Here is a 27953-nt window from a genome sequence, read left to right on the forward strand (position 1 = left end):
GGCGGCTGCGAAGAGGCTGAGTGAGTGGCCACGGGCTCCAGGAACAGCCCAGCTGGGCGGCCACAGGCTCCAGGGACAGCCCTTCTGGGCGGCCGCGAGAAGGCTGGGAGAGCGGTGCGGGCTTCAGGAACAGCCCAGGATTTCCGTGACCCCTGGCAAATCGTCATTTGACCCACGAGGGGGTCCCAACCCCCAGGTTCAGAACCACCATTTGCCGACCGTAGGACGTCCATGGACGTCCTGGGTTTGTGGGGGTATATCTGAATGATGCCTGCAAATAGAGACATCATTCAGATATTGCCGTTTTCAGCTGGCGATTCCCTACACCATAAGAACGATCATAGCGGCGGGTCAGCCGCTTGATCGTTCTTATGGGCAGCGAGAGGGGACGTCCCCCCCCCTCCCGCCGCCCTCCGGTGCTTCCTCCGACTCACCTCAGCGATCGGTGAATCGGAGAGCGGATCCGCCGGCCCCGGATGTCGATCATAGAGATTTCCCGTGGACCAGATGGTCGCCGGAGTCTCTATGATCGTTCGGAGGCCGGGCGCGATGTTATGACGTCACGCCCGGCCTCTGCATTCAAAAAAATGGTGCCGCTTCGGCTGGGAAGCGGCGATCGTTTTATTTTTATTTCTTTTATTTCAGGCTTCCCAGCCTAGTGGTGAGATGTGGGGTCTTATTGACCCCATATCTCACTGTAAAGAGGACCTGTCATGCCATATTCCTATTACAAGGGATGTTTACATTCCTTGTAATAGGAATAAAAGTGATCAATTTTTTTTTTTTTTTTTTTTTTTAAGTGTCAAATTAAAAATGTTTTAAGTAAAATTAACAATTAAAAAAAAAAATTTTTTTTTAAAGTGCTCCTGTCCCCGTGTGCTCGCACGCAGAAGTGAACACATACGTAAGTCCCGCCCACATATGAAAACGGTGTTGAAACCACAGATGTGAGGTGTCGCCGCGAACGTTAGAGTGAGAGCAATAAATCTAGTCTTAGACCTCCTCTGTAACTCAAAACATGTAAGCAGTAAAAAATTTTAAAGCATTGCCTATGGGGATTTTTAAGTACCGAAGTTTGGCGCCATTCCACGAGCGTGTGCAGTTTTGAAGCGTGACATGTTAGGTTTCTATTTACTCGGCGCAACTTCATCTTTCACATTATGTAAAAAAATTGGGCTAACTTTACTGTTTTGTTTTTTTTTTTAAAGCATGAAACTGTTTTTTTTTTCCAAAAAAAAGTGTTTGAAAAATTGCTGCGCAAATACCGTGCGAGATAAAAAGTTGCAATGACCGCCATTGTATTCTCTAGGGTCTCTGCTAAAAAAACATATATAATGTTTGGGGGTTCTATGTAATTTTCTAGCAAAAAAATTATGATTTTTACATGTAGGAGCAAAGTGTCAGAATTGGCTGGGTTGGTAAGTGGTTAAGCAGTCCTCAAGACTGAGATTTTGTCGATATGCAGGACCCCCCGATTGGCTGTTAGCCTAAAATGCCTCAGCTATAAAGGACAGATTGTGCTTTTCTCCTAACCAATCCAGATCTCTCTTACGCATTCTAGCATGCAAAAGCAACACTTTAGGAAAAGGAAAAAAAACGATTGGTTGGTAGAAGGAAAAAACAAGAGACCATTTGTCAGTCACATACTTCAATACATGAGGCTCAGTATATGTTGTAAAATACTTAAAAGTGTTACTAAACCCAGTACCCTGCATTGACTATATCTGGTCCCCCACAGTACACAGAAATTTAATTAATTTTAGTAAATATAAACTGCTAAATAGCTTTTCTCATCAGCAGTAAGAGCAGTCTTGTGACTTCTAGGAGTGTCTGTTAAAGCTTGTAGGAGGGTGTTTTCATTCTCCTCCGACTGTCTTCTGAGGCTGCAGGACCCCTGACCCTCCATCTGAACAGTGCTAAATGGCCCTGTGCTGATCATACACCCTTCCAAGAAACAAAAACCTCTCTAGCAACACACACTAAACTGGGCGTGTGCATAGTGACTCCAAAGGCTCTGTTCTATCAGCATATAGAATGGGGACAGTGGAAGGGGAGGATCAGGGAAGATAGGATCAAGCAGCCTTTTTACACAATGCGGAGGATAAACCCCTTAAGTGCCACTGAGTATAACAAGAATGCTTCACTGCATATACAGACTTATTTTACTGTTGTGAATTTAGTAACACTTTAAAAAGTGGATGAGGTGCTAAAGTAAGGAAGCAATGTTGAAAATGATATCTGGAGTTACACTTTAAAAAGGAAAATGTTTTTTCTTGTCCCTGAGGTGCGCATAAAAGAGATGGGGGAAGCAGTTACTGGGACAGAAAGCCTAGACAGGCATATAAACACAGTCAGAAGTACCAACATACCCAATTGTAGTGTTTTTACTACCACTTCCTGTCCATCCTGGACATGAGGGGGTATCTCCAGCTAAGAAACAGATGGACAGTAAAGCCCAACAGGTTTTAAACCTTAACCAGCTCAATCCAAAACAAACTATATTTTGGCATATGTCAGGCTTTAAATCCAAATGTGGTTTGTGCTTGTTAGGGCCGGTTAGCTTGTAACTGCAATATATAAAAGATTAGAACACCATCTGAAGCAGGCTTCATTCCTTACCAGAGGTCCTGCAAAAGGTTTTGACGCCCATCCAAAGTGCATACAATAATAAACCCCCGTCATTTGGATATAGTCATTACAGACATCTGAAATCTATATTTCTGCAAAATTAAAACATACAATAATCATACCTTAGCAAGACGAGCCCTCTTAATTAGGTCATTAAGTTTTCGGAGAGCAGCATTTTTCGGCAGGCTCTGGATATCCCGGAAAAGATCTTGGGCTTCCATTTCAAAGAGTTTCCGGTTCTCAGTATTCTGCAGAGGTTTTGCCCAGAATGACCCAATGTAAACACGGACTACTTCCGGGGTATTAATAACCTTTCCTAATGACCACATGAGGGCGCCATAGACTCTCATCAGCTGCTGGGTATCCACTTGATCAGCCTTGTTGAGCACCACACGAATTTTGTCATCTTGACCCCGAAAGGCTTTAATTGCTTCTGAGAACTCATCAGATATATCCAGCTTATGGGCATCAAAGAGAAGAATAATCCGGTCAACCCGTTCTGCAAACCACTGCAAGACTTGGCAGAAGTCATAACCTACAGGAAAAAATAATGATAATGAGACATCCTAGCATTTTTCATTTCAGACCAGAAGACTGTCAAATCCCTGTTTTACAAAGCAAGGAAACTTACAGTATCACAGTGGTAGGACCCAAGTAATCATATCCAGTGCTCTGGGAATCTGAGGGCCAAGGAGCAAGAGTTGAGGCTGTAAGAATGGCAGCAGAGTGGAAACAATGCAATCTTGCCATCATGTTGGGATCATTCTTTACCTGTGCCCATGAGCTCAAGTGCATAATAAGCAGACATTTTTTAATTACTTTTTCATTTTTTTCTCGTTTTTTTTTTTTAAAGGAGAAAAGAACCAGATGGAAGGTACACCATGGGGGTTATTTACTAAAGGCAAATCCACTTTGCACTGCGAGCGCACTTAAAAATTGCACTGAAAGTGCACATGGAAGTAAAGTCGCTGTAGATCCGAGGGGGACATGCAAGGAAAATAAAAAACAGCATTTTAGCCTGCACATGATTGGATGATAAAATCAGCAGAGCTTCCACTCATTTCAGATCTACCCCTTAGATTTAAAGCGACTGCATTTCCAAGGGCACTTGCAGTGCCCTTGTAATGCAAAGTGGATTTGCCTTTCGTAAATAACCCCCCGTGTGACACAAGCTGACAAATAAACCAAAGGCATAGGATGTGAGTGATCATGCAAATTTCTCTTCACTTGGGTCCTTCATTGCAACATTGAGTGTGTCCAATCAGGAAGCTAAGACCGTAACAGAGCAGGAGATGTTGTGTTTGGACGGTTAAAGATAGCTTTGGTGAAGGGGGTGTAATGGTCTCAACCATTCCTGATTAAAACATGCTACAAGGTCATTAATGGGTATGCACCGTCTTAAGAGACAATAGTTTTTAGAAGAAGTATATGTACAAAACATAAAGCACTGTGTAAACTGTAAATGATTTATTTATTAAAAGGTATTCATACAAGACAGTCTACCTCACCAAACTTCCTCCAGCTTTCAATGGATGTAGCTGGGAAGATTTGTTTAAGCTTCTGGAGTGATTTGTACCACCTTCAAAATGAGTTTATAGGCTGATTCTTGTATAGAGGTGTTAATGAAGCATTTTTAAGTTAATGTCGATATCTCATGGTCCACTGGTCCCTAATGGAGGCGATTTTAAGATGGCCAGCGATTTGACATATAGGCGTGCTGTGAGTTGTGGACATAATAGGAGAGATAAAAGGGTCAGTATCATGTGTCTGGCTGGTGATCCTGTGGAGAATAGCTTCTTAAATGGGTTCAAGGGCCTAAGGGGCATTTGTGTTCCTTATTAAGATAGTTGCTAAGCTGAAAGCATGTCCAGAGTGGAAGTTCAGATCCCAAATTCATGGAAATAAATTTCAGATCTTGTAAGGAGCTTTCCTTGGACAAAAGTCCTTCACCAGACTAGTCCTGATGTGAAGTTCCAGGGAGAGGAATTGAGAGATTACCTGTTGGATAGTCTGGGTTGTTGGTCAAGAAGGGGACTGGGAAAAGCTTGGCCTTTCCTGCTACGGAATTAAAAAAAAGAGTAAGAATGTCCCTGGAAATTAGTCTTTGGGAGATGTAATAATATGGGCTCTGCAGATTTAGGGAGAGATAGATAGAAATGCAAAATATAGTACATTTATTTATATAGACCTCTATACCAGAGCTAACAGAGTAAGGCCCCTTTTACATGGGGCAGACACCGCCACCGCCTGCTCAACAGGCAATCTGCCCACTGATCCCTGCTGAGCAGGCGGATAGCTTGGCGGTGTCTGCTCCGCTTATGCAGAACAGACACAGAAACCACCCGCTGTCCTCTATGGGCAGTTGGATGCAAAAACACAGACAGCCTGTCCGTTTACACCCGACGGCCATCTGATCTGCTAGAGTCAATGGCTAGACCATGGGTGCTCAACCTGCAGCCCTCTAGCTGTTGTGGAACTACAATTCCCATCACGCCTTTGGGAGTCATGCTTGTAACGTTTAGCCTTGCAATGCATCATGGGACTCGTAGTTTTGCAACAGCTGGAGGGCCACAGGTTGAGAACCCATGCGCTATATGGAACTCAATCCATCTGTTTTAACGGATAGGATTGGATGTCGGCAGGTGTCAACGTTAACACCAGCCGCACCATAGAGTGCAATGGATGGTCCAATCGGGTCCGCCTAAAAAATGGATAGGCGAACTTGATCACTGTGCCTGTGTGAAGGGGGCCTAATAATTGAGGAGAAAAGGAGAGGGGGGGGGGGGATTTTGGTTGCAAAGTGTGACCGTTGAGAACTGTAATAGTAATGAATGCCCATAATACCGGTTCTACCTATGCAGAAATAAAAATGTACTAACAGTAAGTGCCCATTCAGACTAATGTATAGAGGTAATGTGGTAGAAGTTACCACAACCAATGGAACCAAGTGCAATGCATTAATAAAGAAACAAATACTCATGCACTGTGTCAATGTATTCCCATATCAAATAAGTCCAGTAAAAGAAAAAAAAAAAAAATTGCCAAACACACACTAAAATATAACCACCCAAAACCCTGAGTGCTGGACATGTAAATGATCTCACAGTATGCATAAAATAGATACGTAGATCAACATAAACAACTCCCAGCCCACCAGACCCTTACACATAGTGTGTAGTGTAAAAAAATAAAATATATAATATATATAATATATAAAATATATAAAATATATAAAATATATAAAATATATAAAAATATATATATATATATATATATATATATATATATATATATATATATATATATATATATATATATATATATATATATATATATATATATATATATATATATATATATATATATATATATATATATATATATATACACACACACACACATATATACACACATATACACACACATCTAAAAAAAAAAAAAAAGTGTAAATATTCATCAGTAAATCACCTCTAGAGTATCTAACACTTAAGTGATAATATTTATAATTTCAATATTAATATTCCGTATTCTTAAAAATAAACAACCCCAATCAAATTCCATAAAGTAGCATACATATTCATAAACAAGAACACCGTGATTGCAACTGCACCCCAAATCGGTGATACATCACAATATAATATAAAAAAGGACACTAATAAAATACCCAGCTGAGGTTTTAACCTTCAACATATAGATTTAAAGGTTGGCAAACACTGCTTTAAATCAATTCCTTCTCTTGCCCAGGACTACATGTCCCATGAGGCATTGCTCCTACCACATTCACAAGTTCTCAGGCACTTACTGACATGTATGGACAGTGTACTGAGCTGTGTGCTGCACTGTATCTCCTGATTCATAAACAAATAATGCATTTTGTATGCTGGTCAACTAATCACTGACCAATTAACTGATTATTTTCATTAACAACTAATTTTATAAATCAATTATGAACTAATTGGGGGGGGGGGGGGGGGGGTACATCACCACTACAATACCACATCCTACTGATGTTACCACTGGCCGCACATTTTGGAAGATTACCAGCATCTCATTCACATATGTATACTACTTTTTACTCTATTGTGGGGGCTCATGATACACCTATATAGGATGGGGGTTTGAAGCCCTAGTGACTTTTGTAATTAAGGCTTTTTTTTTTAAATGTATTTATTTTTTTTTTTTTTTTATTGCCCAGTAGGTGGCTTTTACCCATAATAAAATATATTATGTCATCTCTCAGATCTCCCTGAGTAAAGCAGAAGTGCCACTGACGAGGACACTATTCTAGAGCCTCAGTTTCTTTTCCATTACTTGGAAGGCCTTTTCTGAGCCCTGAAGGTGGATACTCCATAATATTTGACTTAAGCTCCTGAGAAAGCGCTCACTCGCGCAACACATTGAGCTACATCAGGTGACCTTGACTCACGCTTCAAGCAATTATTTGCTCCAATATCGTTAATGTGGGGTTGGTTTGGTCTATAGTTTTTTGCCAATAGCCTGATCTGTATTTTAACCTAATTTTTATGAGTTATGTTGCTTAATAAAAATTATAATTTTAATTATTGTGTGCCTATAAAGTCCATGATTTTTTAGATTATGTTGATTAGTGGTTTCTGCCCTAGTCTAAAGGAGCCCTCTTAAGACTTGGGGTACATGGCACAACACTGCTCTTCACATGGTCTTAGTAAATGGGTCAGTTACAGTATAAACCACCCATTAATAATAGTGGGAGGGGTCAACTACCAGTAATGGGAACGGTGGCAAAACCCATGCATAGAATATTCTGTTCTATTATTTAAATAACTTCAACTAAGTGCAACAATGTTTTAAACTGACTTTTTCTATTTATAGAAACCAATGCATTTAAACTCAAAAAAGGGGCCATGTTGGTTGTTTGCAGGACCACAAACAGGCCCTGCCCTGTATTCTCAGCTTCTTTTCCGCAGTCCTTTTCTATTTTACCAGCCACTGGGGAGAGCCCTGCCTTGCTGCTAGGCCTCACACCTCCCGAAATAGGGAACGATAAGTCTTATTTAGGCTGCATTCACACTATAGCAGTGAGTAAATGTGTGCAAAATCATGTGATTTTGCACACATACACGCAACATGCAATAATGCTTGTTGCACTGGCAGTACCAGTCATTGTTAATTCATTGGTAATGGGACCCCGATTGCAGCAAGCAGACGCATGTTTTTTTCATGTAAAAAAGCACAAGACAAACGCGAAGCTAGACGCTGAAAAAAGGAGCATGCCAACCAGTGGTCCCTTTATCCATTGTGGGGTAATCCATCCTTGCCCCATTTTAGAATGATACCCAATCCTCAGATATGGGCGCGTTTCGGGATTAAAACACTTAAGGAAATTATGCATTGTTACCCTTTTGTGACTTTTCCTCTAAATATAGACTTCCTAGATGGATGTACTTTCGCTACCTTCAATTGGGTCACGCTGTGAGAGCACAGTTCCCTACTGCTTCTAGTCTAAAGACAGACGCCATAGAGGACCTTCTGGCACAAGCCCCTATCTTCACTTTATTGACACTTAACGTGGAGTCACATAAATGGATACGTTGTGGGAGCAGTGGAGGGTAGACATCCCAACTTTGGACAGGAAAACTTGGGAGAAGTGCTTAGCTCCAAGCTAGCGATTTCATCCCGTGATAAATTGATTCAAACTAAGTTTCTACACAGAATTTATTACATGCCCCAGAGGCTGCACAAGATTTATCCACAGCGTTCTCCAAATTGCCCCTAATGCCAGGCTACTATTTGAACCTATTTCCATATGTTCTGGACCTGCCCTGGGGTGGCATAGTACTGGATACTAGCAGGTGTCTGACTGTATTAATACCCGCTTACAGTTGACCCTACCGCTATCGGCTGAGTTAACCTTATTGGGAATTCCGGACGATGAGCAGAGGCCTCACTGCACCAAGATTCTTTTTTTTTTCCCCTTTTTACTTTATTATGCCAAAAAAAAAAAAAAAAAAGAAATAACTACTTAAATGGACTTCCCCTACAGTGGTGTCCTGGGAATCTTCTATTGATGCAGTGTTATCCATGTATAAATTGATGTATACTAAAGAGGGGGTGCCCTAGGAAATATGAAAAGGTTTGCCAGCCCCGGACAGGGCAAGGATGATCCTTTGAGGACTTCCTTGGCTGTTCTATCCCTGTTTTTAGGTTTGAGTGACTTTGCTGTGTTTTTTTGTTTTGATACTCACCAAATTATGTCCTGCTTGTTATAGGTAGAATGTTGGCATTGTTCATTGGTTACTACCTCACTACATGTACTGCTTTGACATTTTTTTTGTAGTTAAAGAGGATATGTAAAAGGTTTTTGTTTTTTGTTTTTTTTAAAAACAAAGTCATACTTACCTCCTCTGTGCAGTTGGTTTTGCACAGTGTGGCCCCGATTCTCCTCTTCTGGGGTACCTCAGTGGCGCTCCTGGCTCCTTCTCATCGAGTGACCAGTTGGAGAGCCGCTCTCCCTTGTGGCGCTCGTGCGGTCGCGCTCGTGTCCTGTTGCTGCGTCCATTGACACAAACGGCAGGACTTGCCCCGCCCCCACGTCATTGGATTTGATTGATAGCAGCGGGAGCCAATGGCTGCGCTGCTATCAATCTATCCAATCAGGGCCTTAGACACTGGCTGGAGCACTTTGTCCCCGTCGCTGGAAAGACCGGGTTTAGGTAAGTAAAAGGGGGGCTCTGGGGGGCTGCTGCATCACAGGAGGTTTTTCACCTTAATGCATAGAATGCATTAAGGTGAAAAACCTGAAGGGTTTACAACCCCTTTAAATTTGGTCCTTATTGAAAAATGGCACGATACATTAGTTTGATATAAAAAATAAATAAAATAAAGCAGCGTAAGCTACTTTGCTGCGATTGTCACACATAGGGCAGTCCATTAAAATGAATGGGCTGTCATATGTGTGTAGCACAACACTGCGCAAAAAAATCCACATTTGTGGAACACAGTGTGAAATCCGAATGTTCCTGGTCATGCAGCAAGATATAAAGCTCAAACCTGCAATACAGCTAGGGAATATATATCTAGATCTAGATCTCTATCCATCTATCTAACTTGGATAATGACTTTTTTGTAAAATTAGCAAATTAGTAAAATTGGAAGCTTTAGCAGGACAGAGTAAGATAGCTGAACATTTTGAACTGTATAAGAGGCAGCTTATATCTAGTTAGAGTAGAGCTATAGGCAATATTCCTCCCCCCCCCCCCCCCCCCCCCATTTTGTTCGGAGCAAGGGAGGATTATAACCAGTCAGATTTTGTTATTTACCCCCACCCCACCCCCCCACCTGTGTGCCATTGCAGAGATTTCCCTTCACTTCCTGTCCCATGGCCAAACAGGAAGCGAGAGGAAATCCCTGCAAATTAAGGGAATTGCTTTGGGACCCCCAGGTCACCTTCTGAAGATTTGCCCTCTATTACTTTTCTGGAGACATACCAAAATTTGGGATTTTCCTTTGCTTTTAATGATATTAATAAAACGGGACAAAGAGGGTGAATCTCCTTAACGGGGGCACAGACAGCAATAAAAACTAACAGGAGTTCTAATCCCTCTCCACTCTGTCCAAAACAAAAAGTTTTGCCTTTAGTTATACTTTAAAACTATAGTGCAAGAAATATGTAGACTGCCAATGCTGACCACATTCTGAAAACACTAGTGGTGTAGTGGTCTGTAGCTCCAATGTTCTATCGCAGTCACTAACCCAGAGCAATTAAGTGTTTTGAAACATTGGATCAGCATGGCAGCCAAACAGGTAGTGCTTTTACCCATGACAGTCCACCTATTTCTGCCTAGCAGAGGTTTTCTTCTTTTTTAGCACGGCATACAAATTGTCAAAGCACTGGGAATTTTTCCTAGCAAAAAACACACACAAAAGGCAGTAAATATTATGACCTTTGGTCCTTGCCCCTGTTTGTACTACTAGGGAAGATCTGTTATCTTCTTGAGATTGTCAGTTGGGTTTGTCAATCACCTTCAGATGGACCTACATACTTGGCCATCAGTTTTAAAATAATATCAGATAGATTTGTTGAAATAATGTCTAATGTCACTGGGCGTTGCATAAACTTCCCTTTCCTTTCACTTGACACAACGCAAAAAAAAAAAAAAAAAACCCTTATCTTTGGAAAACACATGACAGCCGAGCAAAAGTAATTTCGATTATCAACAAAACAACCCACAGAAATGCACTAGATGTAACCGGACATGTATACGATATATGAGCAGATTACACTGCCCTTTTGTGTATGCATCAAGCAGCGGTACAAACCTTCCAAGAATAATCCTCCCACTCTGCACTGCAAAAGAAATAAGACCTGGGAGCAAGCATGTCATTCAAGAATGAATTTAAGCAAATATGCAGCGCATTCAGGTTTTTTTTTCCAATTTAAATTGCTGCATCCAACATATACTCCGTGAAGTGACTGAGCTCAGGCGATACACAGAAATTAAAAAATCCTCCTACAAAAGTTGTACCTTTTCATCTGCAGTATTCTCTTTTCTACATCCAAAGTTCAGAATTAATACAGCTTGTCTGAGCTTCTGAAAGCAGGGGGCAGGGAGTTGAAGTTACACTCCGTGAGGAAAACTGAGGGCTGATTGGAGGTAAGGGACACCCCCCCCCCTTCAAAGAGGAACAGAGCTGAGGTTGTCAATCACAGGCAGTGTACTGGAGCTTCCTCCCCTGTCACCTTTTTATCGCTTGGTGTCAGGAAAGTTTGTCTGAAGTGACTCATGCTGATAGAGGAACAAAGCAGCAAACAGAAATTACACTTCGTTCTCTGGATTGAGACAAGTACACACTATAGAGGGATATGCTTGGTCCAGGTTTCATGTCTGAGGTTTGCAACCACTTGAGATCCGCGCTATAGCCGAATGACGGCTACAGCACGGATCTACATTGCCAGGACTACGTCTATTGACGTCATCCCCTTTCCTCGCTCCCCGCGCGCATCAGGGAAAATCTGTCTTGGTCATGTCCCCTGGACACAGCCAATCACAGATCGCTGTAAATGGCCAATCACATCGGCAGTATACAGCGCGATCGCCGCCTCCAATGAGAGATGATCTCAAATGTAAACATATGAGATCATCTGTCATTGCAGACAGCGTGTGAGGAGAGAGAGGATCTGTGAATCAGTGTGAGTTAATTCTACAGTAGAAAAAACAAAGTGTGCCCTAACAGTGCCCAGTGCCCACAGTGACCCATTAGCATTTATAGCTAGTGCCATCTGTGCCAATCAGTGCCACCTCATCAGTGCCCACTTGTGCCAATCAGTGCCACCTCATCAGTGCCCATCTGTGCCAATCAGTGCCCATCTGTGCCACCTCAACATTGCCCATCTGTGCAATCAGTGCCCATCTGTGCCCATTTGTGCCACCTCAACAGTGCCCATTTGTGCCACCTCAACAGTGCCCATCTGTGCAATAGTACACATCTGTGCCGACTCAGCAGTGCCCATCTGTGCAATCAGTACACATCTTTGCCTACCCATCAGTGCCCATTTGTGCCGCCTCAACAGTGCACATCTGTGCAATCAGTACACATCTGTACAATCACTGCCCATCTGTGCCACCTCATCAGTGCATATCTGTGCCCTCCTGTGCCGCCTCAGTGCACATCTGTGCAATCAAATCTGTGCGCTCCTGTGCCGCCTCATTAGTGCACATCTGTGCAATCAGTGCACATCTTTGCCTACCCATCAGTGCCCATTTGTGCCGCCTCAACAGTGCCCATCTGCAATCAGTAAACATCTGTGCAATCAGTGCCCATCTGTGCCACCTCATTAGTGCCACCTTTATCAGTGCATATCTGTGACCTCCTGTGCCGCCTAATTAGTGCACATCTGTGCAATCAATCTGTGCCATCTCAATAGTGCACATCTGTGCAATCAATCTGTGCCGCCTCATTAGTGCACATCTGTGCAATCAATCTGTGCCCTCCTGTGCCGCCTCATCAGTGCACATCTGTGCCGCCTCATCAGTGCACATCTGTGCATGTATGTGCTCATCAGTGCCCATCAGTGCAGGCTTAGCACACATCTGTGCAGTCTCATCACCACCAGCAACCAACCATGTCTAAAAGATGCTTTTCCGCCGAGGCGGCATACCAAATTCTTTCCACGGCCGACGAGAGCAACAAGGAGCTCTCTTTTTCAGATTCTCTTTCAAATTCGGATCCTGAATCTGACATAAATTATGAGCCAGTCCTCAGTAGTGAAACATTGAGTGACTCAGGGGAGGAAGATATTCGGCCTGCCAAGCAAAGGCGTTCTAGTGAGGAGGCAGTTCCATCCACCAGCACCGCAGTACCAGTGGGGTGTCACCTCAGCCCCAAAGGGTTGGGACCCATGCCAGCCTTCCCTATGCCTTTCAGAACCCCTTGTGGCTTCCTCCTTATTCAGCAGAAGCTAACGTTCCCCCTTGCACTGCCCAGCCAGGAGTCCAGGTGCACACAGAATTTTACCCCAATACATTTTTTTAATTTAATTTTTACGGAGGACATGTTAGCGTCAGTTGTGGGCCAGTGCAACCTGTATGCACAGCAATTTATTTTGCAAAATCCAACATCCTACTATGCCCATCCCTACGAGTGGAGAGACCTAACAGTGGAGGAGTTCAAGGTTTTTTTTAGGCCTCACATATAATATGGGACGCAAAAAAAAAACAAAAAAAAAAAAAAAAAAAAACAACAATTGCGTTCCTGTCGGTCAACCCACCCCCTCCACCACATGCCGCTCTTCTCTGCGGTATTGCCCAGAACTAGGTATCTGATGATCATGAGGTTCCCACATTTCAGTGACAATACCCAGTGCCCTGCCCAAAATGACCCAAATTATGACAGGCTTTACAAAATTCGGCCAATACTTAATTATTTTTCAGAAATATTCCCCCAATTGTTTACCCCGGACCAACACATATGTGTGGATGAGTCCCTTGTTAAATTTAGCAGCAGGCTTAAAATTAAGCAATTTATCCCCAGCAAAAGGGCCTGCTATGGGGTGAAGGTGTACAAATTATGTGACCAAGCCACAGGGTACACATATTCCTTCATAGTGTACGAAGGGAAGGACACCCAGCTGCAGCCCCCTAATTGCCCGGACTACTTGGGATCCAGCGGGAAAGTTGTTTGGGACCTCATATACCCCCCTACTGGAGAAAGGCTACCACCTGTATGTAGACAACTTCTACATATCTCTGCCCCTGTTCCACAACCTTCACCGGAAGAAGATGCCAGCATGTGGCACAGTAAAAAAGAATCGGAAGGGCTTTCCTCAAAGTTTTGTCAATAAGAAGTGGAGAAAAGGAGAAAAAACGGCAAGTTTGCGAAACAAGGAGATTCTGGCAGTGAAGTGGAGGGACAGAAGGGATGTCTACATGTTGTCTTCTATCCACAATGATACGTTCGTGGAAATCCCCAGAAGGAATAGCCCCATACAAAAACCAAAAAGCATCTATGAATAGAATTGGTTTATGGTGGTGGTGGTGGTGGTGGTGGTGGTGGTGGTGGGGGAGAGAGTCGACTTCAATGACCAAATGATGGAACCATACCTTGTCACAAGACGGACATACCATTGGTATAAAAAAGTTGCAATTTTTTTTTTTCAATTGGCTATATACAATTCATATGTAATTTACCACAACTCCACCCAAAACCCCAGACGCTTCTTTGGCTACCAGGAGGAAGTTTTCACTACCCTTATATTCCCGAACAGCACACCAGAAAATATCCGATCAGATGCTATTAGTCGACTCTCCGAGCGCCACTTTCCCGATAAAATCCCTCCCAAACCAACAGGCCAAAGAGGTCAAAAAAGATGTAAGGTGTGTACCAGAGCAGGAGTCAGAAGAGACATCTTATTGTGCACAATGTCCTTCCCAACCAGGCCTCTGCATAGGTGACTGTTTTCGCTATTACCAGACTTCAATAAATTATTAGTGAAGTATAGTAAACGTAATCCTCAGTTCCTGCCTTCACACACCTTCACACCCCTTATGCCACTGCCTGCTCTGTAACTAACCCTGGCTTGTTATTCGACCATGCTTCTGCCTACTAATTCTGTACATACCTCTGCCTGATCTGGAACTGACCTTGGACTGTTTGACCATGATATTTGCCTGCCTGTTGGACTGATCGTGTACTTTGCAACTGGACTAGTGGGATTCAACACAGGGGTCTCACATATGTGAGGGGCTCCAGAATAGTTTTTCTGGATGAAGAAAACAATTTTCTTTGTTTTCTCATTTCTAGATTAGGGTCTGGAGACTCGGAGGCTTCATAGAGATTTGGGTGGGAGAAGCCTCTACCCCTGTCCCCATTCTGTCCTGAACGAGACCCTACTTCTGCCTGCTGCCTGTAGGACTTACTGCCCTCATGCCTCGGTCTGTCGCACTGACCACACCACATGGACCTGCCTACTACCAGGACCAATATTTTTGGCACTGCTGACAATATCTCTGCACTGACCCTGGACTGTATATGGACAGTATCCCTGCCTGCTGCCTGAAAAATTGTGTTCGCTGTTGCTGACCAAGCCCCTGCCTGCTGCCTGGACCAGTGCTATCGTCCTGTGGACAACTGCGCTACTAAAACCACAGGTAATCTTTTTTTTACCCTTTGCTCAGCATAATGTATTTTGGGGTGTAATTTTTGGTATGTGCATGCAATGTGTCCCTGGAACACCTGACGGTGTTCCTTGCATGTTGGGCCTCTGTATGTGGCCAGGCTGTGTAAAGGTCTCACACATGAGGTATTGACATACTCAGGAGGAGTAGCAGAATGTGTTTTGGGGTGTTATTTTTGCTATGTAAATGCTATATGTTGGCAATATCTTATAAAATGGACAACTTTGTGTAAAAAAAAAAAAAAAAAAAAAAAAAAAAAAATATGCGTTTTAATTTTTTCCACATTTTCCAAAATCTTCTGGAAAAAAAAAAAAAAAAAAAAAAATGAACTGTTCAAAAGACTCATTATGCCTCATAGATTATAGGTTGGGGTGTTAGCTTTCCAAAATAGGGTCATTTTCTGGGCCTTTCCATTGTCCTGGTGTTCCAGGGCCTTCAAAAGTGTAATAGGTGGTCAACAAGTTAGATGGGTAATTTATGCTCCTTGAACACCTGATGGTGCTCGCTGCATGTTGGGCCACTGTATGTGGCTAGGTAGTGAAAAAGTCCCACACATGTGGTATTGTAATACTCAGGTGGAGTAGCAGAATGTATTTTGGGGTTACATTTGTGGTATGCACATTCCATGTGAGAGAAATAAGCTATTACAATGAAAATTTTGTGAAAAAAAAAAAAAAAAAAATCAAATCTTAATTTTGCAAAGAATTGTGGGAAAAAAATGTCAACTTCAAATAACTCACCATGCCTCTTACTAAATACACTGGAATGTCTACTTTCCAAAAAGGGGTCATTTCTGGGGCATTTGTACTTTCTTGGCTTGTTAGGGTCTCAAGAAATAAGATAGGCCTCAGTACATCAGATGTGATCTTTTTTTTATGATTTGCACCATAGCTTGTAGACTATAAATTTCACACAGACCACATAATATCCACTAATTTGAGTTATTTTTACCAAAGATATGTAGCAGTATAAATTGTGGCCAACATTTATGAAGAAAAATTGCTAATTTGCTACATTTTTTCACAGAAACAAAGAAAATGCATTTTTTTTCAAAAGTTTCTTTTTTCATTTATAGTGCAAAAAATAAAAAACCCAGGAGGTGATCAAATACCGCCAAAAGAAATTTTGTATGAAAAAAAAATATATATATATCATTTGGGTACAGTGTTGCATTTCCAAGTAATTGTCATTCAAAGTGTGAGCACTGAAAGCTGAAAATGGTCTGGGCAGGAAGGGGGTTTAAGTGCCCAGTAAAACATGGAAGGAGGAGCATCAGCTGTTGTATTCAGACCTGTGGCCATCTAAAAATCTGAACAGTCATTGCATCCGATTCAATGCAGTCCCTGTTCTTCCGACAAATTTCCACCGGTTCCTTTATTTTTTCAATCCTGCGTGGCCATTCACAGCTCATATTGCAGCCGATTCAGTAGGAAGTGGCTGAAATTAAAGTCGTGTATAGTCAGCAATACTACCAATCCTCACATTCAGTAGAGATATTATGACCGCATGCCTTGGATTTTGGTTATGTGAAGAGAACCGAGGAGAGCCTAAAGCAGCATTTTAATCAAGGGAAGGTATTTCACCCCTGTCTATTACCATTTTATCTATGCAAGCAACACTGTTAAAATTACTTGAAGCTGAATGCAGGTTTAAAAGAAGGATTCAGCCAAGCACCATACAATAAATACATACATACATAAATAAAAATAGCCACTAAAATCTGAATTATAGGCAAGCAGCTAAACACAGATGAAATACATGTGTATGGGAGTTGCCAAAGGATTTGTATTTCTCCCTTTCCTGAGATTTACATAGTTCTTCCACAGAACAAAGTCCTGCCCAGCAAAGGAGGCGACTTGACCTTTCCTTGCTGTGGTTTCACTTTCGCTTACAGGTCTCCTCGCTGCCACCTTGTGACTGGAAAGTGAAAAGAAGAAGCATCACACAGACACTGATTGGCTTGACTCTCTACCACAGTTTGTTGTCTTTCAGCACGCTCCTTACATTGCAACACACCTGACCAGCTCCTTGCGTTTCTTCTCCCTTCTGATCTCTAAACCCTACTGTACAATGCACCAAGACAATTTCAGGAACTTGCACTGCTTAACCCCTTGGCGCTGACGTAACACAAATATGCGGCTCCACTGGACTGGGCTTTTTTTGGGGAAGCATATTTTCGTATCTCCCAGCACGGTGACCGGGGTCTCACCGAGAGCCCGGGGCCCCGTTCTAACGATCGGCACCTAGAACGTCAAATTCCGGGTCACCTAATCACTGCGATAGCCTCTGATTGGCCTCTGTATTCTGTCTCTGAATGGACAAGAAAGATGCAATGTATCTTGCTCTGTCTTTGCAGAGATAGCAAAAAAATATAATAATAATAAATAATAATAAAGATTTAATAGATGGAAAGTTAAAAAAAAAAAAAAAAAAAAAAAAACAACCACTTTAAGATTTACATTTTACAAATAAGGACTTTAAAGCATAATAAAAAAGAGTGGCAGAAACAGTCAGTGCACTGATTATTGACCATCCCTTCTAGATCCCTTTCCTGTTGGCAACAGTATTTTGGCATAAAAAAAAAAAAAAAAAAAAAAAAAACACCACTTCATGCTTGTAAGCACGTGTAAGGCGTTTAGGTGCGTCAATCTCTTGGACGTTAACTAACAGAATTGGCCAGAATAAAAATGTATTCTGGGCACTGAAATAAATTAAACACTAGCATTAAAAAGGCACCTAGCACTTAGGTGCCTTAAGCATTTTTTCTGCTAAAACACTGTTTCCCCTGGACGCGCAGGCAGTGTTATTTTTTTTTTAGTTTTCTGCCTTGCTTAGAGGCAGACACCCCTAACAGCAGCATTAATACATCCAGTGGGTATTAAGCCTTAAGGCCCCTTTCACAATGGCGGCTCAGTTTGGCGGACTCTGCTTGTCCAGCAGGGGGATCGTTCCGCTGATCCCAGCTGAGCAGGCGGATGACAGGTACGTCTCCGAGAACCTCTATGGGGAAATTAAGTGAAACCGGACCGCCTGTCTGTTCTCCCCCGATCATATGCGATCCAATCCGCCAGACGGATTGAAAAATAGGATTTTTAAATACAGCTTACCTGTAAAATCCTTTTCTTGAGAGTACATCACGGGACACAGAGTATTCACTACATAGTGGGTTAGATAGGCACCATCGGTGATTGGACACTGGTTAACCCTAATTAAGGAGAATTCCTCCCCTATATAACCCCTCCCATACGGGGAGGACCTCAGTTTTGTAGCAAAGCAATAGGTAACCACGTAAAACCCATAGAAAGGCGGGAGCTCTGTATCCCGTGATGTACTCGCAAGAAAAGGATTTTACAGGTAAGCTGTATTTAAAAATCCTATTTTCTTGAACATATATCACGGAACACAGAGTATTCATTACATAGTGGGATGTCCCAAAGCAATTCTCATTTGAGGGGAGGGAGACACAGATCAGAAAATAGACCGCAAACGGACCAGAGGAACTAAAAACTGCAGCCTGCACTACACTGCGCCCGAAGGCAGTATCCTCTTGCCCTCTTACATCCAACATCCACTTGATAGAATCTGGTGAATGTATGGACTGAAGACCAAGTTGCAGCCTTACATATCTGAGCCATGGAGGCCTGGTGATGCACTGCCCAAGAAGCACTAACAGCCCTAGTTGAGTGCTCTTTCACATGAAAAGGAGGAGTTTTCTTCTTTATATCATAAGCCTGAAAAATAACCTGTCTAATCCATCTAGAAAGAGTGGATTTTGACGCTGCTTGGCCTTTCTTATGGCCATCCGGCAGAATAAACAACAATCAGTTTTCCGTATCTGAGCGGTTGCCTGCAGATAGACACTGACTGCTCTAACCACATCAAGAATGTGCAAAGATTCTTCCTCCGCGGACTGCGGATCTGGAAAAAAGGATGGTAGGATTACATCTGGATTCAAATGGAATCCTGAAACCAGGTAAGAAGGAACGATTAGGACGCATAACAATCCTGTCCTTGTGAATAGTTAAATATGGCTCTTTACAAGAAAAAGCTGCCAATTCTGATACTCTCCTAGCAGAGGATATGGCTATCAAGAAGACTAATTTTTTAGTCAAAAGCACTAAAGGAGCCAGGTGCAGTGGCTCAAAGGGTTGACCCTGTAAAGCCGACAACACCAAATTCAAATCCCATGGGCTTACTGGAGGTTTGACTGGCGGATTCAACTGCAGTGCCCCCTGAATAAAGGCCCGGACAAGGGAATGTGAAGCAATTGGCTTCTGAAAAAATACAGACAAAGCCGAAATTTGGACTTTGATAGTGCTAAAAGCCAATCTCATTGGCCTGACTGAAGAAAGGTCAAGATTCTGTTAATCATATACCTTCTAGGATGCCATCCTGAGTTCACACCAGGAAACATATGCCTTCCAGATTTGTAGTAAATAAGCCTGGAGGCCGGCTTTCTGGCATTGACCAGAGTGGAAAGGACTGACTCCGAGAGCCCACGGTCTTTTAAAATGTGGGTCTCAGCAGCCAAGTCGTTAAATTTAGACTTCGTAAAGCAGGGTGGCAAATCAGACCCTGTGTGAGCAGATCTGGCCGGAATGGGAGGACCCAAGGCCTGCCCACTGCCATCTTTACGATCTCTGCATACCAAGGTCGTCTGGGCCAAGCCGGGGCTACTAAAAGGACCAACTTTGCTTCCCTTTTGATCCTTCCCAGGAACCGCGGAAGAAGTGGGTTCGGAGGGAAGGCATACATTAGACTGTACTGATCCCATGGGATTGTCAGAGCATCTGACCCCTGAGCAAGTAAATCCCTTGTTCTGGACACAAATTTGTCCAGCTTCCTGTTGAATCTGGACGCAGATAGATCCACATCTGGTGTTCCCCACCTTTGACATATGGTTTGGAATATGTCGGGGTGTAGGGACCATTCTCCTGGGCATAATTGCCGGTGGCTTAAGAAATCCGCTTGCAATTTTCCACTCCTGGGATGAATACCGCAGACAGGCAGGGAACATGGCTTTCTGCCCATGCAAGAATGCGATTCACCTCCCTTTGGGCATCCAGACTTCTGGTGCCTCCTTGGTGATTGATGTAAGCCACAGCCGTGGCATTGTCGGATTGTATCCGAATAGGATGACCCTGTAGCCTGTAAGACCAGTCCATGAGGGCCAAGTAAATTGCCCGAATTTCTAGAATATTGATGGGCAAGCGTCTCTCGGTTGCAGACCATCTTCCATGCGTGCATGTTTCTTCCAGAACTGCTCCCCAGCCTGTCAGACTGGCATCTGTGGTTACGATCTTCCATTGTAGTGGAAGAAAGGCTTTGCCTTTCAAAAGATTTTTGGTTCGTAACCACCAATTGAGGCTTTTGCGTATCCCTGGGGATAGGCACATCGGAAGATCCAAGGCATGAGTCATTTTGTTCCAAGCTGCGAGAATGCTTCTCTGCAGGGGCCTTGAGTGAAACTGGGCAAATGGAACAGCCTCAAAAAGTGGCAACCATCTTTCCTAACAGTCTCGTACATAGCCGAATGGATGAACTCTTTTTGCTTAATACTAAGCGGACTAGAGCTCTTACGGCCTTGACCTTTGGCTCTGGTAGAAACACCCTGCCTTGAGCGGTTTCTATGATCACGCTTAGATACTCCAACCTTGTTGAAGGTTGCAAAGAAGACTTTTCTAGGTTGATTATCCAGCCTAGTCTTTCCAAATGTCTTACTGTCTTGAAGACAGCGCGGTTCAGGTGTGCCACCGATTGCTCTATGAGTAGCAAATCGTCTAGATAAGCTACCACAGTTATGCCCTGAGCTCTTAGATTTGCTAAGAGAGGGTCTAGAATTTTTGTAAAATGAAGGGCCACAAACTGGAAATGGCGCTGGTCTAAAGCAAACCTTAGATATCTTTGGTGAGCAGGAAAAATCAGCACATGAAGATATGCATCCTTGATGTCTATTGATGCCATAAATTCTCCCCCCTGCAGGGTGGAGACCACCGAACGAATTGACTGCATTCGGTAGGATCGCATGTGTAGAAACTGATTCAGATCCTTTAGATCTAGGATGGGTCTGACATCTCCATTTGGCTTTGGAACAGTGAAGAGATTCGAGTAGAACCCTGATCTTTTGGATTCATTTCTACTATCACTACCTGGGATAGTAAGCGATCTAAGGCCAGCAGTAGCGGTTCTCGCTTTACTGGATCTTTGGGAACTCTTGACCTTAGGAAACGAGCTGGTGGAAGCTCTAGGAACTCTATTTTGTAACCTAGAGATACTGAAGAGACCACCCACTTGTCTCGAACCTCTTCCCGCCAGGCTCCTGCAAACTGTAGGAGCCTTCCCCCCACTCGGCCGAGTGGGGGCGCCCCTTCACATGGATCCGAGCACTTTAAGATGCTCACTGCCCAAACTCTGTGTCCATCTGTTTACAGAGCTCTGAACTTTTAAATTAGCCACCTGGCGTCTGCACACCTGCAGTGGAGGAAGGGAACAATTGGACACCAGCTTCAGTGAGTGTGTCTGAAAAGCCCGTAAGTTTGCCCTTTACTCCCTCTAGTGATGGAAATCAGGTAAGACATGAACTACTCAATGAAGAAAATCCACGTGTAAAAATATATATATATATATATATATATATATATATATATATATATATATATATATATATATATATATATATATATATATATATATATATATATATATATATATATATATATATATATCCCACGGCGGATAGCGTTGTGCCAACCTTCAGGGTTTTTTGGGTTCCTACTCAGAGAAACCTCTGGACCTGTAAAAGACTCTGCCAGAAACTTTCGTGCCACTGTTTTAATAGTACACCAAGCCTGGTTTTCTCAGAGCCCAGTCCTCCAAAGAGAGACTTACAGGCAAAACCTCTCTTCTTCGGATGACGAGGCCCGGGTACCATACCATCTTGGGAGTCAAAATATCGGCCCGAGATATGGATCCGGTCAGCATAGCCCTTTAAGCCCCCGCAGGGACCAAACTGGAGCTTTCTTCACAGCACATGTTTTACGTGACCAACCACCTTAGACACTGGTGAAAAAACTGGAGGTCCTCCCCATATGGGAGGGGTTATATAGGGGAGGAATTCTCCTTAATTGGGGTTAACCAGTGTCCAATCACAGATGGTGCCTATCTAACCCACTATGTAATGAATAATCTGCGTCCCGTGATGTATGATCAAGAAATAGGACTACCATCCATCTGGATTTGGCAGACAGGATTGGACAGGTTATCGCTGACATCTGCCGCTCCATAGGGTGAATGGAAGATCCGATCAGGTCCGCCTGAAAAACTGACAGGCAGACCTGATCGGACAGCCCGTGTGAAAAGGGGCCTTAGATAAGCTTTGTACAAAGAACATATGTATAATGCATTATAAAGCCTGAATTGTAGAAAAGCCCACTTTAAATGGAAAAACTGACTTTGCAAAAGCAACAAGACATTTAAAGATAAAATTAAACAGGAAAAAAAAAAAAAAAAAGAAAAAAAAAAAACCCCACACACTATCCATCGACCTTGAATGTTTGCAGGAAATAAAAAGACCCGATTGGGAAATTGTAGGAAATTAAACTAAGGCCGCCAAGTACTACCAGCTGTACATGGAAAAAAAAATAAGGGATTAAGAGTAGGATATCAAACAACACAGTAATCAAAGCTCATTTGATCCTGGCCAACCCAATACAACTGGAACTTCAAAAGCAAGACAACTGTTGGAAAGGAAGATGGAGAAGAGCAATCAAAAATACTTCATAAAAAAAAAGGTGTTTGTGCCTTGAGAATGTCAGGAAGAAGCAGGATTTTTACCCAAAAAGGAAATCAAAGTGCCAAATCATACCCTGTCCTTGACTGAAAAGAACTAAACATAATAGTGTATTGGCCTTGTGCCCATGGGGTTCCAGCTTTTCTACAGGGCCACGTGCACAGCAAGCATTTGCAAAGCTTGCAGCAAGTTGTGAGCTTATTTCTTTAAAGAAATCCTTTCTGCTAAACTTTGGCGATATTCAACACACATTTAATGGGAGTGCTGACTATCGCACAAAAGAAGAAGCGGATGACAGGCTTGCAACAAGTTTCAAGTAGTGTTTCCATTGCCTTGTTTTACAACCTGAAATGTGTCAGAAAGGTGGGGTTTTAAAGGCCACAAAATTAGAGGCATTCGTCTATACATAAATGCAGCACACCGCTGAATCATAATGCATCAAAACAGAGAAAACAAACCCAACTGAAGATTAGAGAGTACTCTGAAGTCTATTTTTGGATTGGATTGCAAAACAAGATTTCTAAAACAACGCAATACTCTACTGGTGTGAAACTGTAGAAGATATTCCACTTCCGCTTTTAAAAGGAAATACAAAAGATGATGGAAAATTGCTGGGCTGGGCAAAAATGTCCCCAACCTCTGAAAGTCAGCTAACCAGTGTAGATACTTACGGGTCTATATATAAACTGTTTTCACATGACTTTCACCCAGAGTTCACATTGTTAATTGAATCCATTAGTGGGCAACTTGTGCGAGAACATTTATAGACTACTTGGGGTGTATTTAGCAATGATCCACTGATGAAGTCCAAAAAAAAAAAAAAAAAAAAAAAAAAAAAAAAAAAAAAAAAAGCTAAAATTTGTGGAATTCACCCAACATTTTTTTCTCAGGATTCATCCAATGTGTTATATGATTTTTACTGTGCAAGATGTGTGTTAGTTTGACTCCCGCCAGGGGTGATTCTCGACAGTACAGTAGTAGCCATTTTTCAACTTTTGGCAAATCTTACATAACAGGGATGGGTTTTCATTAATTTGCTAGCATGCTTTCCATGGTGCTGAAACTTGTGTTCATACACAGATTCAGTGTAAAAAACAAAACAAAAAACAAACACCCAACATGTGCCCCCAACCTCCCTGAAATGACCAGCCCCAAAACAGGCTGCTACCCCCATAGCAAGTTGCCAGTAAGGGTGAAAGTCCCTAATTTACCAGCCCACATGCCCTTTAGCATTGGAAAGATTGGCTGCCTAAAATAATGGAGCTCCTCCTACCAAAGTACTGGTGCCCCTATGCTGATCATTGTCCAGGAAGAAGTGCTGACAAGAGAGAGGGGCATTTGCCCCACACACCTGCGTTTTCAAAGACGTCCTGTATGGTCCGATCCAGCATTTGCATATTAGTGGAAGGAGGAAAACCCATCCCCCCCCCCCCCCTTTCAAATTCGAGTTTTTTAGCACTGTCCCATTTCTCAACACTGGCAAGATTTTATGTGCCCAGGGAACTCTGTGGATGACGTTCCCTATGATGTCAATGCTCAAATTTGGCCCAGTGGTATCACAGGGAGTCCCCATGACATCACTGACCATATTTGGACTTCGGCCAACTATGGATAATGAGGTCAGGGGAACCCCTTCCCCACTTTAAACCATGCAAGTGGAGTGAACTTCTTCAGGGCTCAACAGTGTTTGCAGCAACTCGTGTAATTCAGTTATCACCGGTGCTGACATCACAGGACATATTTGGCTACCACTGGAGCCTGGAAAGGTACATTTTTTAAATAGATGTTTTTTTTTTTGTTTTTTTTTTACATGCCGACTCCAGTGGACTGGCTATTGGTCTGAGGGGCCAGTTCACTTGAACGCCCCCCCCATGGAAGGGAAGGTAGGTAGAATTAGCTGGCATATGCTCCTGAGCACCAGGGTTATGAAGTGTATGGTGCAGGCAGCATCCTGCTAAACGTTTAGGGGATGTGGTCCTTAATGTACAATTAAAACTACAATTTTTCCTGGAGTTCCACGTTAATACAAGACAGATTCCTAGACTTCCTTATTGTAAAAAAAAAAAAAAAAAAAAAAAGGCTGCTACATGTCCATCTGTACACATAATAAACAGAGGAAAACTGCACTACCTAGCTGAGTGAAGACGGATAGCTTAGCAATCTATTGGAAAGACTGCAGAGAATGTCACACTGAAAGAGGGAGTAAAACAAAATAGTGACAACAGTTTCTTTATCTCAAATATGTGACAGGCCAGCCTCAGTTGCTACAAGACCCAGTTTTAAACAATCTATGCAGCTAACTATTTCACTACAAAAAAAGTCACCCTGCGTTAATCAACCCCTTTGTAGCAAGAAACTTCTAGAAAAAAACAGAAGCTGCAACAGTAAGCAGGTAAGAATACTACTAACCTCCCCCTGCCTGGATGACTGAAAAGACTAGAAAAGGACTCTCCATCTCTGGGCCTTAGACCCCTTTCACACCGAGGCAGTTTTCAAGCGTTTTAGCTCTAGAAATAGCCTCTGAAAACTGCCTCCCATTCATTTGCACGATTGCTTTTACACTCGGCGGTGCGCATATGGGACGTTAGAAAAAAAGACCTGCAAGCAGCATCTTTGGGGCAGGTTTGGAGCGCTGTAAAAAGCGTTCCAAAAACACACCAGCCCATTGAAATTAATGAGCGGCACTTCCGAAGCGCTTCGAAAGCCATGCAAAAACAGGTGTTTTTTTGGATATGTTTAAGGTCCCGTTGTCACGTGACCTAAAAAAAAATTATAAAAATAAAAAGCCCCGCTAGCACCACAAAAGCGACTGGCGCTTCAATATGAAAAGGGGTCTTCTCCTCAGAACTGTAAACATAAAATAATGAAGAGACTTATTTTTTTGTTTGGAACATGATAGACATTTTGTATATTCAACTTATCCAACTATGCAAATGCTTTTATATTGGCCAAGGCAGGCGAGTCTACCAAAAAACGATGGCAACTTATGGTCCCCTTTCAGCTCGGCAGCCTAGCATGATCACCCAAAATTGTACTAACCTCTGCTAATACGTTGCTTCTCTCCAGAGAGGATTCCAGGAGAATCGATGATGCTGATGCTCTGGAGAACCTGATTGGGCAACTGCGAACACATAAACCTGCGAGAGACAGAAAAAAAAAAAAAAACCCACAACATTAATCAGTGTGACAATCTGACCCAACAACGGATACCTAGATTTGAACAAATACAGAACTGCCAGTACAAGGTAGAAGCAATGCTGCATAATAAGGGTTGGCTGCAACTGAATAAATAAAACCAAATTTTCTGTCCTTTTCAAAACCGGTCTGGCACTTTCCTCATATACCAGTTTACATGAGACATGGCACACTTGCTGTCATTACTAATTGGAGAGCAGACCAGTCAGCAGACAAAAAAAAAAAAAGAGAAGTTAACCTCTTCTGACATGTTACACCCGTATTCAGGATGTACAGTGGGGAGGGAAAAAAGTATTTCATCACCAGCCAATTTTGTACGCTTGCCCACTGACAAAGAAATGATCAGTTTAAAATTTTAATGGTAGGTTTATTTTAACAGTAAGAGACAGAAGAACAAAAAAAATCCAGAAAAACGCATTTCAAAAAAAAAAAAAAGTTTATAAATTGATTTGCATTTTAAATGAGTGAAATAAGTATCTGACCCCTTTCGCAAAACATTACTTGGTGGCAAAACCCTTGTTGGCAATCACAGAGGTAAGACGTTTCTTGTAGTTGGCCACCAGGTTTGCACACATCTCAGGAGGGATTTTGACCCACTCCTCGTTGCAGATCCTCTCCAAGTCATTAAGGTTTCCAGGCTGACGTTGGTAACTTGAACCTTGAGCTCCTTCCACATTTTCTATGAGATTAAGTCTGCAGACTGGCTAGGCCACTTTAGAACCTTAACCGCTTCTGGACCAGCCACCGCGGTTTTACTGCGGCAGGTTGGCTCCCCTGTGCGAAACCACATTACTGTACATGATCTCGCGGGGCCCAGATAGCAGACGCATGCCCACGGCACAGCAGGGGTGCTGATGCTCGTGGCCGACTGACGCGATGACCGCCGGCCACGAGTGACCGTGACCAGGAGACAGAACAGGGACGAGTGTGTGTAAACACACTTTTCCCTGTTCTGACAGGAATGTCAGATCGTGTGTTCCTATTAGCTAGGAACCATGATCTGTCACTTCCTGTAGTTAGTCCCTCCCCCTTCAGTTAGTATCACCTCCCAGGTAACAGTTAACCCCTTCACTGCCAGTGACAGTTTTACAGTAATCCATGCATTTTTAATCACACTGATCGCTTTACTAATGCCAATGGTTTCAAAAACGTGTCAAAATTGTCCGATGTGTCCACCATATATATATATATCTATATCTCAATACTACAAATCTATCCCCTGGACGCTATAACTTTTGCGCAAGTCAATCAATATACGCTTATTGCGAATTTTTTTTTTTTTTTTTACCAAAAATATGTAGAAGAATACATATCAACCTAAACTGAGGGGAAAAAAATATATAGGTTTTTATATATTTTGGGGGATTATTATAGCAAAAAGTAAAAAATAAATGCGCTTTTTTTCAAAATTTTCGGTCTTTTTTGTTTATAGCGCAAAAAATAAAATCCGCAGCGGCGATCAAATACCACCAAAAGAAAGCTCTATTTGTGGGGGAAAAAAAAAGGACATCAATTTTGTTTGGGTACAACGTCGCACGACCGTGCAATTTAAAAGTTGAAGCGACGCAGTGCCGAATCACAAAAAGTGCTCTGGTCAGGAAGGGGGTAAATTCTTCCGGGGCTGAAGTGGTTAATGTGCTTCTTCTTGAGCCACTCCTTTGTTGCCTTGGCCTTTTATTTTGGGTCAT

The 27953-nt window shown here is 42.6% G+C and overlaps 1 protein-coding gene across 1 annotated transcript in view; it reads right to left on the reverse strand.

The window, feature by feature from the left end:
- EHD4 (EH domain containing 4) overlaps nucleotides 1-27953 on the reverse strand; it is a 79655-nt gene that overhangs the window by 16661 nt on the left and 35041 nt on the right. Inside the window, exons 3-4 of the mRNA XM_073609622.1 lie at nucleotides 26110-26207; nucleotides 2751-3163 (exon numbers count right to left, since the gene is read on the reverse strand). Of these exons, the coding sequence (XP_073465723.1) occupies nucleotides 2751-3163; nucleotides 26110-26207 (511 nt within the window). The remainder of the gene's footprint in view (nucleotides 1-2750; nucleotides 3164-26109; nucleotides 26208-27953) is intronic.

Source organism: Aquarana catesbeiana, linkage group LG13 (assembly GCF_042186555.1).
Source record: "Aquarana catesbeiana isolate 2022-GZ linkage group LG13, ASM4218655v1, whole genome shotgun sequence".
Classification (NCBI taxonomy): domain Eukaryota; kingdom Metazoa; phylum Chordata; class Amphibia; order Anura; family Ranidae; genus Aquarana; species Aquarana catesbeiana.